The sequence below is a fragment of the Plectropomus leopardus genome, chromosome 23, assembly GCF_026936395.1.
Source record: "Plectropomus leopardus strain MGB_pleo_1.0 chromosome 23, ASM2693639v1, whole genome shotgun sequence".
Classification (NCBI taxonomy): Eukaryota; Metazoa; Chordata; class Actinopteri; order Perciformes; family Serranidae; genus Plectropomus; species Plectropomus leopardus.
In genome coordinates, this window is record NC_142198.1 from 15,878,540 (window position 1) to 15,893,161 (window position 14,622).

The 14,622-nt window shown below is 40.3% G+C and overlaps 1 protein-coding gene across 4 annotated transcripts; it reads left to right on the top strand.

Moving 5' to 3' along the window:
* The first annotated feature begins 269 nt into the window (after positions 1-269).
* On the top strand, positions 270-13,803 carry tox4b (TOX high mobility group box family member 4 b). 4 transcript variants are annotated; one of them, XM_042512204.2, is made up of 10 exons: positions 270-428; positions 5,367-5,435; positions 6,149-6,199; positions 8,063-8,350; positions 8,432-8,692; positions 9,565-9,885; positions 10,679-10,759; positions 11,058-11,699; positions 11,814-11,968; positions 12,551-13,803. In XM_042512204.2, exons 1-10 carry the CDS (start codon positions 423-425, stop codon positions 12,606-12,608), a joined length of 1,932 nt encoding a protein of 643 aa, XP_042368138.1. In that variant the 5' UTR covers positions 270-422; the 3' UTR covers positions 12,609-13,803. The 4 variants fall into 4 exon arrangements, with proteins under 4 accessions (XP_042368138.1, XP_042368139.1, XP_042368135.1 ...); XM_042512201.2 differs by lacking the exon at positions 270-428 and adding an exon at positions 1,267-3,568; XM_042512205.2 differs by lacking the exon at positions 6,149-6,199.
* The last annotated feature ends 819 nt before the right edge of the window (positions 13,804-14,622 follow it).

Genomic DNA, 14,622 nt, shown 5'->3' on the forward strand with positions numbered 1-14,622 from the left:
AAATGTATTTTTATCTCTTATTTTAAGTCACACCTATGAGGCAAATCAAATTTTTGATTTACATGAATGGACATTTTTTTTAAGGTAGAAAAGTGAAATTTAGATTCAAACAGCAATTTTTAAGATTGAGAGGTCATTTTAAAAAAAGAAAAAGAAAAAATTAGAGATTTCAAAAGCATTTTTTTTCAATGAGATACATTTTTGAGATAATGTTAATTAGATTTATTAGAAGAGAATTAATGAGCCGCCTTTTATTCTGGAATGCCAACGTGACATTCCTTTTGCGTGATTACGTCATTTCCACTTGTACGTACAATCCGGGAGCCGGTGCCTTGTGATGTTTGAGGAAATCAATTCTGGGCGAAGTTCACTTGCAAAAGTGGGATTAAAAACAAAACATTAATCAGATTTCGGGGGTGAGCATGGAGGTAAGAGTAGCTGATATCAGAGACTTTTCACTTAATAAATAAAAATCACCGTTTTCTTCATATGTGATGATAAATTATTACACACGATCTTTGGTTGTCACAAACACAACAATGATGGCGGACGTGTTTGACTTATCAGCCCTTTATTAAATAGCTTGATTTATTTTAGCTTCGTCGATTTAACCCTTCAAACACGGGTTTCAGACAACGTTAGTGCGCCTAATGTCAAATTAAAAATCATACGCGAATATAAAGTGTTTAAAGCTACCAACCGGCTCCGAAATCGCTCATGTAGACGTTTAATTGTTTTTTAACGTAAATTGTAATCTATTGAAATAATATGGTCCTCTTTATTTACTGCTTAGTTTGAGGATTGAGTCGGACCGAACCACTGAAGAGAACAGGAGGTAACATAAGCTTCCTGTCGGTTGTTAAAAGCTGAAATACTGTTACTTTATGTGTTAAAAGTTTGTAAATAGTATGTTTGGCGACATAATCATGTGTTGGTCGTAGCTGAACTCCGTGTCCGATGCGTGTTAAAGCTGCAATTATCGACTGAAATACAGTTAACGAAACTCGTTTGTCGATTGGATTAAAGGCGAGAAAATCAGACCGACAGGCGGCTTCCTGTCGTGGCTTTCAGAATAAAACCAGGACTTCCATTTACTTTTTTGAATGTATAAAAGGATAACGCAAAAATGAGTATTGTAAATGTGCAAGTATTTTTTACTTGGATAATTTCAGGCTGCAGTCTTAACAGTAACACCGTAATACCGTAAAACTTCAATTAAAAGCATGGGTTATTTGAACTCAGCAGGCTTATATTTGGGACAGGCGTCTGTATGGGACTGGCATGTAAAGCCTTTTACCCAAAACCGAAATACAATGAAATTACTTGGTTAATACTTTGAAAGCAAGACTGAGAGGTTAGCTAGAAATCTGTGAGAGGTACATGAAAATTTGACAAAAATCTAAACACAGACAAAAAGAGCAGAACAAAACAAACAAATAACAGAAACAAAACCAACAAAAAGCAAAGCAAGAAATGACCTGAAAACTTGATTAAAAATTATAATTATCCTGGTAAGTAATTAAAAAAATATAATTAGGTATATTGTACACTAGGTAGGTGTCTAAAGCTGCTTTTTCACAGAGATCACGCTATAGGGTAACAAAATCACCCCCTTATACCGCTACTACTTATTAACACAGAGCCATATAATGGTGGCATCATTTCACTCTAATGTAAACAATAACAAAGGTATAAAATCTCAATCACAGTCATTTGTCTTCTCTGTTATTTTGTGGCTAATCTTGTCCTCTGTTCAGAGGGTAAGGAGCTCCTGGATCTCATTGTTTTCCTAGTTTGTGGACATTTATGGCCGCCAATCTTTTTCTTTTAATCAGCCACTAGCTAACAGCTGCTCTTTATATCTCCTGCGGTGTGGTTGCACACATGAACATGTAGTCAAAACGTCATGCCCGTGCCTCCCATGGTTACATCTTTCTTGCTTTACGTTTTACACAGAGCTCGCTGCGGCCGTTACCACCTCCTGTCCCGGCTCAAAGGCCTGACCACTCTCTGAGCACATTTTGCGATCTGACGTTATGTACAGAATGGCGAGGCGGCATAATGGCGTGAATTTCCTGCCTTTTACACGCGATGTAAATGTCACTTAAAATCTGTTTTGTTGTAGATTCCTTCACCACAGTACCATAAACTATATATAAAGATAGACATCATGACAGTTCTCCCAAAGTTTAGCTTTTTGATCGCCCCCTGGTGTCTGGCTGCAGTATAGGTCGTAAAGCCCGCCTCTCTGTGTTAGTAAACGGGACATAGGCCAAATTAAAAACTTTAAGTAAACACCAAATACGTGTTTCCCCAAATATGATTTCTGTCACCCAGATGTTTGTTCATGTGATCATTTTTATAATTAGATCGGTTTTAGTGATTTATTGAATTCTAAAACAAGCTGATTTTATGCCTTGATTGACAACTGTTACAGCCAATCCATGTTCTTGCGTTCAATGGGGTCGCTCGTGATTGGTCGTACTGTGTTTTGGTGGGAACTCCCTCACCACGGAGGTCGCTACTGCGCAGACTCCGGCTCCGAATGACGTCACCAGCGCACATCCATCTTTATAGCCCGTTTCAGACAGTGGTGCTGCAGTATGAGATACATGATGTATTTTTTGAACAATAAAGCATAAAAAATACAAATATGACCCCTAAAATGAGCATAATTGAGCTTCTTTAGCTAACTAAAATCGTGAAAAACACAAAGTTATCCATCCGATTTTAGTTTGGAACCCGCATTGCTCAACATCCGGTGTTGTCCTCGTGGAGCTTGACGTCTTCCGTTCATCCCCATCCTCGATCCGTAGCTCGGGATCCATTGATCAGCCTGGCCCGGGCCAACACGAAGCGAAAACGGGGATTTGGTCCGCCTGCGTGCCTCCCTCTGCTGTCAGACACCTTGAAACGATCATTGTCGTTTTTCCGGCTCTTTCCGTCTACATCAACCGTTAGCCCGTCAAACGCGTGTTTGTCGGCCGTGTCTGCTGTCGTTAGCGGCCGTTGACTGGATGCTACCTTTGAGGACCGACAGACAAACGGGCGCCAGCAGGCTGGTCGTGAAGTGGGGAGCACCGCAGCCTTGCGTCAAAGCCAGCTAAAGCTAAACCGCGGTAGGACAAGTCAGCAAGAAAGACGGGCTGCAGCCACGTTACCTCTCGGTGGCTAGCCAGCCGGCTCGCAGGTTATTTTGGCACGGTTGCTGGCGTACACATGCTCCCATTTGAGTCGCGTGAGCTAGCCTAACATCTGTGCAAAAGCTTGTTTGATAAGAAATAACAGCTATTACAGCTATTTTTGCTCTCTGTATTTCGAGCTTGATTTCTCCATTTACGAGCTATTTAAACAAACACATTTTCAAGTAAAGGCACGGGATAAGAAATTTCGGTTAATTGCGCAACATCTTGAATTGAAGAGGGGCCTCATAGCTAACATATGAGGCCCGGTTGAAAAGATGGACCTGAATTTTTACTCGGATTTAACGGACGGTACCGGGCAGCACGACGGTGATCCAGAGTTCCTGGATCCGCAGTCTTTCAATGGATTTGACACTGACAACAAGGTGACTCTATCTAATGAATGGGACACAATGGTACTTATTTACATAGGCTTTGCATTTACTATCTAAAAGCTGACATTAAACGCATCTCAGTGTTGATATTGCTTATTTTTTAATGCTTGATTTTGGTTATGACTGTAGCCCTACAGCAGGGGTGTCCAAACTTTTTTTGAATGGGGGCCAGATAAGATAATGTACCTGGGGGCCAGCTGCTTTTCACATCATGTGGGTTATTAAAAAATAAATCATACAAATGAGACAAACAGAGTTTTCATCTTTGAAGAAATAAGAATTTGCATGTATACTCAACATTTCTTTGCTGTAGGGCTCCGAATTGGCAAAAATCTGGCGATACAATCCATGCCACGAGACAAGTTATGGTTCAGTATATTTGGATATGTTGCAATACTGCAGGCAAGGTTTTATATCGTAATATCTCATTTTAAGGAAAACTGTCATACACAAGGGGTCGACCCATATTGGTTTTTCAGGGCCGAAACTGATACTGATTATTAGAAGTTAATGAGACTGAATTAAAAATTGTTTCTTTGCACTTTTTAATTCATTTTATGTGTGATCAGTAAAAGAAAACGCTGATACAGATAATCGGCAAAATGTCAAATATCAGCCCCAATAATTGACCAGGCCAGTAATCTGTTGACCCCTAATAAAGACCACTCCACCATAGGAAAGTTAATTTTTTTAAAGCAATCAGAACAGTAGGATCTGTATTTATCACAGCCCGTGTAATACTCTTATAATAAACTAAGATTATGTTGTTATGTTGTAATAAGAGTCATATGACTGAAGACAGATTACAGTGCTGTTATCGAGCAGTCAGGGGTTTTATCTGTATTGATTTTTAAAAAACAAAACATAAAATCTTGATTGTCAAGTGTATCGATATTTTCTTACACCCCTACTTTGCTGTTGTCATGTCCGCTACCTTGCAGGAAATATTTAGGTTACTGTTCGTTTGCTTATTTATTGTCTGTTCATGAAAACACACAAGTTCTGCCTGTGTGGTTCCTACTTGGTGCATTGTCGACAGTGTGTGTGATAGTGAATGGAACAATGCAAAGTTAAATGGCAACACATAGTGTATTTTTAACAACAAGCCGAGGGCCATTTGAAATTAGTAAAAATTGGCCCCTCGGCCGGACTTTGGACGTGACTGTTTCAAGGTATCCATAGTCAATGTTAGCGGAGCTGCCATTCAGCACCAGGAAGATAAGCAGTGTACTGCTGTGAATGGGGTCAGCAGCAAAATGTTTTAGCCACCTAAAAAAAATGAGTGTACCTCCAAGTGTGTACAATATTGAGAGTACTTTCATCACTTTGCCATACCGTCAGACAACCTGTTCCAACTTGGAAGCCACCAGACATCGTTGACAAAGAACAAACTGTAATTTTACCTCGCTGAACACGGGAGCTGCTGGTCTACTGCTGCTTCCATCAGTTCTTCTATTCTTTTCTATTATGTAAAGTATGATGTAAAGCGTTATTGTAACTAATAGTAATAATAATTCTGTATTACAGTGAGACTGTGACTCTGGGATAATTTCAGAGACAGTTATCGAATTGATGAAAATCTCATACCATTGCAGCCTCAGTGCTGATTGACATCTATTGTATGTAAAAAAAACTGACTGTGGATAAGTGCTTTATACAGCCCTACTTGCAAAAAAATCCAACTATCCCTTTAATATCCAAAAGAGAAGATTAAGTCTGGTTTTGTAGAATATGGGAACCATTTTTCCGTCCTTCTAAAACAATAACATTTCCTTTTTTAATGTTTCAGTTCCCCGGAGGCAGTGATAACTACCTGACAATTTCTGGGTCCAGCCATCCCTTCCTCTCTTCTTCAGAGGTGAGCCCTTACATCTTAAATTATCTGGCATTTTAGTTTTGTTTTACAATCGAGCAGAATCGCATCATGTGTTGCCATACATTACAGTCACAGAGCTGAAGCTGCTTTCACGTCATATCAGAGTTACAGTAGTTGAGTTGCAAGATAAAATGCGTCAGGATTCGCGTAGCACCGTGGTTTAAAAAATTCCATCGCTAAAATTCACTATTCATTATTAGATATTAATAATATTTTTATTTATTGCATGCTGTTTAACATATTTTTTTTCTTGTGTCTCTGGCCTCCTAGATGAGAAAAAAAAATTGCAGCCTTTTTAAGTCGTGCAGTGGACTCTATTTTTTTTTTCAGAACAGATCAGCAGGTTTTTAGGAAAAATGGACGCTGAGCTCTGTGACTTGAATGTACCGGTAATACATTAGAGGCAAAACATGGGGCGCATCAGGCTCATGCAGCAGAGTCTGAAATCAACGTTAACCGCTTTACAACCTAAACTCAAGCATCTTAGTTGCAGATGACATTTTTCAAGCATTTCAATCATTTTTAATTTTTATATTTGATTTCTGTCATGTGTGAATCGTATAAAATGAGACCTTTGATGTGTATATATATGAATCATTTAATGCCAGAACATATAAAAACAGTCTTACTGCCACAAATATGACCCATGACATTTGTAATTACGTGCACTTGACTGACGTACTCGCATTTTTTAGTGTGCCACTAAACCCATTGACCTCTTCAACCTCGCTGGATCTGCTGGTGGAGTATGAATTGTTTATAAATACTTTATGTTTCACTACCCTTCCTGCTGAAATTCAGACCCTTTTTGGAAAAAAAAAAAAAGTTGTAATTAATGAAACTTTTTGCAGAGTGAGTCATCAAACAGAGTATAATCTAAAACAAATGAAAAACTGACTCATCCGAAGTGTTGGTGAAATAATGGAAGGGATTTTACTTTGACATTACAATGTGCTGCAGACACGAGAAGTACACGGAAGCGCTGAGTTTGAGGCTAATCAGAGTTTATTTATGCATCTTTTAAGAGCTGTTTTGTGATCAGAATAGAAAGAAACATCACAAAAAGAGGAATGAAACGTCTCCACAGCGGAGTGCATTACAAAACGGCGTTACAGGAGTAATATTTATAAGAATATAAGAGTGAAACAGCTGCAGACAGGTTCGAGAGCACTGGGCAGGCATGGCAGTGTCATCACATATCCTTCCCATACTCTTAAACATATTACATACATTAAATAGTGGTGCAGTGTGATGGTTTTGTGCACATACTTTTAAGAAATATTGCAATCATCATACTCATTATCTGCTGCCTACTGGTCACCTGAGCACATGGTGCAGCTGTGAGTTATAGCATGCTTTTTTTGTTTTTGGTGCACGACGTGGGGCCTTTGTCACAAAGCAAGTTCAGTTTAGTTTTGCCCTTTTTGAGCTACCTTGCTTCACCGAGCCGTCTGTGATCCGGGATAACTCGAATCACTAAGCTGGTTATCAACTGACTCAATTGAATCAGAATTCTCGAATAAAGCTATCAGTGCGCACATTTAAAGAGTTCCCACGCAACAGAGTAATTAATATGACATGAAATGTAATGGTTAAGGTGACATTAGGTATATATACACTATATATATAGATAGATAGATAGATAGATAGATAGATAGATATGTAATTATGATACAATACAGCGAGTTCAACAGATTATTTTCACTTGACTTGAAGTTGCTGGGAATTCCTGTATATGATGTTGAAAGTTTCAGTTTCGAGTAAACATTTGCTAAAGATATTCGAACAAAGTTTTCTGTTGTAGAGTTTATTATATTCCAAATTCTAAATATTGACGGAAAGATTTTCATTTCTATTTTTAATGCATATTGGTTCCAAATATCGGTTATATCAGTCGGCACTTACTTTAAACCCCGTGTCCCTTGACGGGTTGCAAGCATAACACGGCAAACTGTCTCACCTGTCCTGCCCATGGTCCTGTCCTCCTGGCTGTCCTGTTTTTTTAGGTGTTAGTACGTCCTGTAGCAGCTTAAAAGCGAGACCACTCTGTCCCCTCATTCTGTGATTTCACGGCAGCATAACGACGTAATATTGCCACCTTTAACATGCAGCGTGAAAGGGGTTTTTGATCGTTGCTGCGTCTAACCAGCTGCTGTGCTGCACATGAGAGACGCTGCCAGTGAGTCTGCAGGCAGACGTGGTACATTAGAACAAAATGTACCAATAACGTCATATTTTGCTGTATTTATCAGCACGCAGCAGAGGCTCTGCTGAACTCGCTCTGTGACAGAGGCCCCTGAACACTAAAGGTGTCGCGCTAAAACGACTTTCTACACTTGACTCGTTCCGGACACGCACATACAGTATTTAAAAGACAAGTCAATATTATAATTAACTTTAAATATGTATTTTGTCCAAATAATAAATGTGTTTGAGAAAGCTTTCGAAAGCTAACGACCGACTAATCTTCCAACTTTCTTGTGGCTCTCTGACTTTCCTCTCCAAATTAACGTTCACTCCTCTCCACCCCAATTTCTCACAATTTTTTTCTCTTCTTTTTGCTTCTATCATCTTCTCCTTCCACTTTCCGTCCGCCATCCTCTCTCCAGACGTTCCACACTCCGAGCCTCGGCGATGAGGAGTTCGAGATACCGCCCATCTCTTTGGATCCAGACTCGGCCCTCACCGTGTCTGATGTGGTGTCCCATTTCGGGGAGCTTTCGGACACCGGCCCCTCGGGCAGCGTGGTGGTACCCGGCAACGCTGTGGTGGAAGGGGACGACCCCTCGTTCGCTTCCACTTTCGTCAACGCCCCTTCGCAGGGACTGGAGCACCTGAGTCTTGGAGTCATCAACCAGTCAGGAGGAAGTGCCTTGCTGGGGTCGTCTCTGGGAATGGTGCGGAGAGTTTTAACTGTTTGAAGCTGTCACAGTCTCAAACACCAGTTCAGTTCGCTCACATCTCGTTTCCGTCCCCAGGATCTCGGTCATCCCATCGGCTCTCAGTTCAGCAGCTCGTCCCCGGTGACCATCGATGTCCCGCTTGGTGACATGAGCCAGGGCCTGCTGGGATCCAACCAGCTGACCACCATAGACCAGTCGGAGCTCAGCGCTCAACTCGGGCTCGGTTTGGGAGGCGGGAACATGTTGCAACGCCCTCAGTCGCCCGATAACCCGCTTTCGGCCACAGCGTCGCCCACCAGCTCGCTCCAAGATGACGACATGGATGACTTTAGAAGGGTGAGTCTAAAAACTTTTCATAATGAATTAAAGGGAAAAATCCGAATTTGATTATAGTTTATCGCAAACAACCACACAGTGCTAATGAAGCAGATTGGTCGATGCAGTTTTTGAGTGTCAAACTTTATAAGCAAGACTTTTTTTCTATCTTTAAATTTGATCAAAGCTCAAAAAGTAAAAAAAACAACAAAATTATAGTGTAAAGAAAAAATGTCAGGCCTGTGAAACCATGCTGTACAATTTATGCAATTTGCGTCCAGTATCACGACCTTTTCATAAACCTACCATAAACTCACAGACGTGATATAAAACCATTACTTTGATGTGACTTAAACTTTCTGCAGATTGCATAGGAAGAAAAAGACTGTCCTTATACCTTCAGATCTTTCCAAATTTATCACGTTAGGCTGTTTTCTTCAGCATCAAAAAATAAGCCAGTGGTTTTTATTTGTAGATTCGTGGTTACGGTGCAAACAGGAAGTGCTAACTGCTAATTTGGTATGACTTTTCATGGTGTACATTTAGACCAGAAAAACCCAAATGATTAATCTAGAAAATAATAGACAGATTAATAGACAATACAAATTATTAGAATTAGAAGAATGTACATACTTAACGTAGCATTGCCTTCGTGTGTAAAACATGGACCTCCAAAATATCCACTTTTTCAGCGTAAAAAGCCCCGTTCTTACCTTTTTAGGGTCACTTTAATGTTTTTATAACTCTGCCTTTTTTAAAAATGTAAACATGTAGTCTTATTGTGTTCAAGTTTATCGTGTGAAGCGACATTAAATGTGCCGCGTAAAATAAAGATGATTTGAAACAGAAGCTTCTTTATTCTAACACGCATCGCTGTTTTCGTCTCTGATCAGAGCGTCCTGGTGGAGTCTCCGGTCTCTCTGGCCGTCTCTCCCGGGGTCATCTCCCTCGATCCCTCCCTGTCCGAGTCCACGCTCTCTGCGCCGGCCTCCAGCGTCTCCCCAGCTGTCGGGCGGAAAGCAGGAGCGGGAGGAATGAAGAGGGGGAGGAAGAAGAAAGACCCCAACGAGCCTCAGAAACCTGTGTCGGCCTACGCTTTGTTCTTCAGGGACACGCAGGCAGCTATTAAGGGGCAGAACCCCAACGCTACATTCGGAGAGGTGTCGAAGATAGTGGCGTCCATGTGGGACAGCCTGGGGGAGGAGCAGAAACAGGTGAGAGGAAAACAGAGCTTGATTCCTGCTGAAAGTCCATGAATTTATCGCTCATGTCATCTTTTTAGTGCGTAAACTCGGGTAGATTGAGTTCAGCTTTAAGGAAATGTGAAATAATATCAGATTCGATACATTTTTACAAGTGAAATCCCACCGGAGTGTTTCAAACCGGCAAAACAAGATTTTAGACATTCATTTCAACAGATATACTGTACAAAAAGGATGTTTTAATCAAATATAAAGATGTCTTGTAAAGTTTTGAAACTTGAGCAAATAAGCTTGCTTTCTTTAAAAAAACATTACAGGGCGGTGAGCAGGTTATTAGAAGAAATTACAGGAAAATAAGAAAACAAAAAGAAATGTTAAGTGGAAACAAACAAATAAAAAAAATTATATTCCCAAGAAAGTGCCAAAAAATATTATTTACTTCTTTTTTTTCCTGTAACATCATTTTAAATACATAATTAAGAGAATTCTAAATACAGTTTTCTGGACTTTTTTTCTCGGTTTTTCATTTCCATGTCACCTTTTACTTTTTTCTTTTTTGCTGTTTGCAGTATATTTCTTGCCAAGTTGCTCATTATGTTTTTCCAGTGTTTTGAAAGCCAGTTTTTTTTTTAGGTTTCAGAGTTTAAAACACTGTGAAAGGTGTGTTAATGCAGCACAAGAACACTGTTGACGGCGCAGGTATTGAAGGGTCAACTCAGCTGCTTGAACGCAGACTCTGTTACGTGGTCAGAATTAAACCAAATCTTAACTTTGGTGTTTGATTCTCACCCTTTGTTTTTTCCAGGTTTACAAAAGGAAAAACGAAGCAGCGAAGAAGGACTACTTGAAGGCGCTGGCAGAGTACAGAGCCGGTCACACGTCTCAGGTGAGTCTCTGAGGGATCGTCTGTTTGTCAAACTTGACAGCTGTTTTGAATCAGTATGTAGCTGCATTACATTAATGTCTCTTTTAATGTGCTCAGTTGCACTTTTGCTTACAAACTGTAAGATTTGCAGTTACCTGTATTGTAAATTTCATCATGATTAAGTCTTTATTCCTGTGAAGATTTCAGATTCCCGTAAGATTATCAGCAAAATGCCAAATATTCGCTCGATAATCAGCCAGGTTGATATTTTGTCGGCCCCTATTAAATGTCTTCATTATGTCCAACATCCTCTCCTCAGGCCCCTATTGAGGTCATGGACACCTCCCCATCACCTCCACCTCAAGCCCCGGCTTCGGCTGTCATAGCCACGCCCACCCCAACCCTAGCCACTCGCACCACCAGGTCCCAGCATTACAACCCCGAGGAGAACACCATCACCAACATCTGTACCTCCAACATCATCCTGGACCTGCCCCAGGTCACCACGCGCTCCCGCACAGGCGCCATCAAACCTCAACCTGCGCCCGCTCCCACCCCGCCGAACCCGCCCACCGTCACCAAGATCATCATCAAGCAGACGCAGCTGCCCTCCGGCGGCGTATCCGTCACAGCAACGCCTGCCTCGTCGCCGCGCCAGCCGCCGCCGCTGCAGCAGATGCAGAGCACCCCTCTTCCGCCGCGGCTGCAGCAGATGGTGCACGCCCAGGCCCCTCCGCCTCTGCAGGCTAAACCACGAGGCGGAGGAGCAGCTGCCGCCACGGCTCCACCTCCGCTGCAGATCAAGGTCGTCCCATCGTCACGGCAGTCGGATTCAAGCGCGCCGATCATTGTGACAGCTGGTGAAACACCCACGTCAGTGTCCTCAGGTCTGACGGTGGAGGTGGGACCGGCGGCTGGTCTGGTGGCGGGAGGAGAGGAAGTGGCGGAGGCAGAGGAAGGGGTGAGCTCAGCAGCATCGTGCACTTTCAGACCTGTTGCATTTTTGCATCTGCAGCTCTGAACGAGACGGTAAATATCTTTACATTTGTGTGTTTTTTTTTGTGTTTTTTCTCAGATGGAGGTTGAGGTGAACGTTGCCCCCGTCCCGAGTGTGACCCCCGCCGCCAGCCGTAACATTTGTGTGCGCGCTGGCTGCACCAACCCCGCTGTGGAGAGCAAAGATTGGGACAAGGAGTATTGTAGCAATGAGTGTGTCGCCACACACTGCAGGTACGCACACCAGGAACAAAAACAGAGACGCTTTAACCGCCTCTCATAAGTTGTTTGCAGCCATTTAGCAGTTTGTAGGAGCGACAGGTGTTCATTTTTGGACTTTTTTTATTTTTATTGTGTGGCGAATTAGTGTGTCATAGTTATTTTTTTCATCATTGTTGTCTGTGTAATTATAAATAGGAGTGCAAGCAACAATTATTTCCATCATCAGTTAATTTACAGATATATTCTATAAGATAATTCAGTGAATTTTTTTGCTTTGCAAAATATTTTTTTTTAATTGTGAAAAATATTATAGTAGATCGTCTAACTTTATAGCATGACCTAAAAAATGTTTTATGTAGAATTAAATATTTGGGAAAAATTGTCCATAATAAGTAATCAGTAATTTTTTCCCCCTTCAGTTTTGGTAATTGTAAAACTGGTCTTGAATTTGCTTCGAGTGACAATAAAATGTCTTAAATGTAACTTTCCTTACGCTGTAGGAACCCTGAGTTAAGATCTTCTTGAACAGACTTTACACCCTGCGTAAAATATGTCACGTCAGAAATTGACTGATTTATCTTTTCTCCTCCACAGAGACGTGTTCATGGCCTGGTGCGCCATCCGAGGGCAAAACTCCACCACCGTCACATAGGGAAAGGACACGTGTGGCGGCGGAGGAGCACTACAGACAGAAAAGAACAGAGAACGACACATAAAATGCAAACGAACAGAAGAATGAATGATCAGGCTCAGGTATCGGCACATAGTGGTTTGTTTTTTGCAGGAACAGAGACGCGAGCGACGCAGGAGAGTATTTGAAATCTCTCTCTGCGATCGACGCTGCACAAACAGCTCGAGCAGAAAAAACGCTGAATTATTTGAAATCCTGCAGCGGGAGTGAGTGCTCAACAGTGAGGACGGATGGATGAATTATACAACTGAAGAAACTTCCAATCTATTGTGAATTATGAACTTGATAAAAAAAAGAACATTTTTTATGAACTTCTGGTGTTTTTAATTGTTTTGAAAAGAAAAAGGAAGGAAATCTTGAATCATGAGTTCATTTTTATTAATTTCAAGAAAATTCCACTTCATACGTGTGTGCTTTTCCCTTTACTGTTACACTGAGGATTGATCGATGTGAATGAAATCTAAACAGGCGATTTTTGTTTCATGTTTTTCGGTAATGTGCGGGTGCTTTGGCGCAGAGGGGGGGGTCAGTTGGCTGCTTTACAGATTTTAAATCGCAACATCTGGGTGAAGCACAAACAACCTCAGAGTTTGTTTGGAGTCGTATAAAAGGGTCAAATGTTTGTTAGAAGCCATTTTTGGGACAAACTGGAAATAATCTGCCACCAGCCAAACGCTGTTTGTCACCTTTAGAAGCCACTTTGGTCGGAAAAATCTGCCGTCATGGAAAGGATTTAAATTCAGACGTTGAAAACAGGTGCTAAAATTCAGGTTTGGCGTTCTGTGTTCTCCTCTCCTGCTGAAACACTCTGCAACATAAGAGCTTTTTAAATATGTGCTGCATATTTTGTTTAATGAGGAACATTTGTGTGCATATTTGGTGGAAAAGTATTGAAATAAACACACCAGCTCCTACAACACTACTGTAATGGGAAAGGGAATACAATCTTTAAAAAAAAAGCTTTACTTTTTAACACCGCTGTGTTTAATTTAATAAAATTGCTTTCAGGTCTGTTGACAGGAAGGGAATAGTTGCTTCCTAAAAAAACAAAAACTGTTCCTGGTCAAATGAAATGATGCAGTGATCTGGTCTGGTTTATTGTAGATATCCTGGAAATGTTTTTAATGGTGAAATAAAATATTTTATGTTTAATATACATTTGGTGATGCACATTTTGGTCTCACATTTGCAGCTGGAGTGGTATTTATCTGATGAATCTCACAGATGTACTTTTTTTCATTTCTGAACAGGAAGAGACTAAATATAAACTGAACCAAAAAATGTGAGCGCAACACTTGTTTGTGCTCTTAAATGAACCCTTTGAAACCTGGATCATCAGTTTTTCTTGATCTGCATTTGGTATTTAAACTCTTGAATCCTGAAAAAAAAAGTTTAATTCTCTTCAAAAACTTTATTTATGAATATTCTAATTATATATTCAAAATATGTTACAAAATATTTTAAAGAAATAGCCTCTGTAAATGGGTCGTGTGATTTGCCAACAGAACAAATAGAGTCCTTTGTGAAAAACAGTAAATTAAGCATTTTATCTGTAAATAATTTGAAATTCTGCAAAAGTATAAATAAACAGTTGAGAATTAAAGTTGATAGGATACCAAGTAGAATAAAAAATCAGAAATATTAAAGAATATTACTGTCAACAAAAAAACTAAAGTTATGATGATGATGCTGATTGCTATTATGTAATTAATAATTATTAATAATTGTTATGGGTTTTTTTCCACAAGAAAAATAATATACAGATCAAATCAGGGAATAGAGGTACAAAAACTAGGATTTAGCAACAAAAAGGCAACAGAAACAAAAAGGACAAACAAATAGGTAGACAAATAAGGAGCACCAAGAGAACATTTTATTAACAGTTTTGAAAACAAGTACATTCAGTAATCAATCCATAAAATAACATGAAAATTAGTAGACAAGTAGATACAAACCAGATAGATAAAAAGAAAAT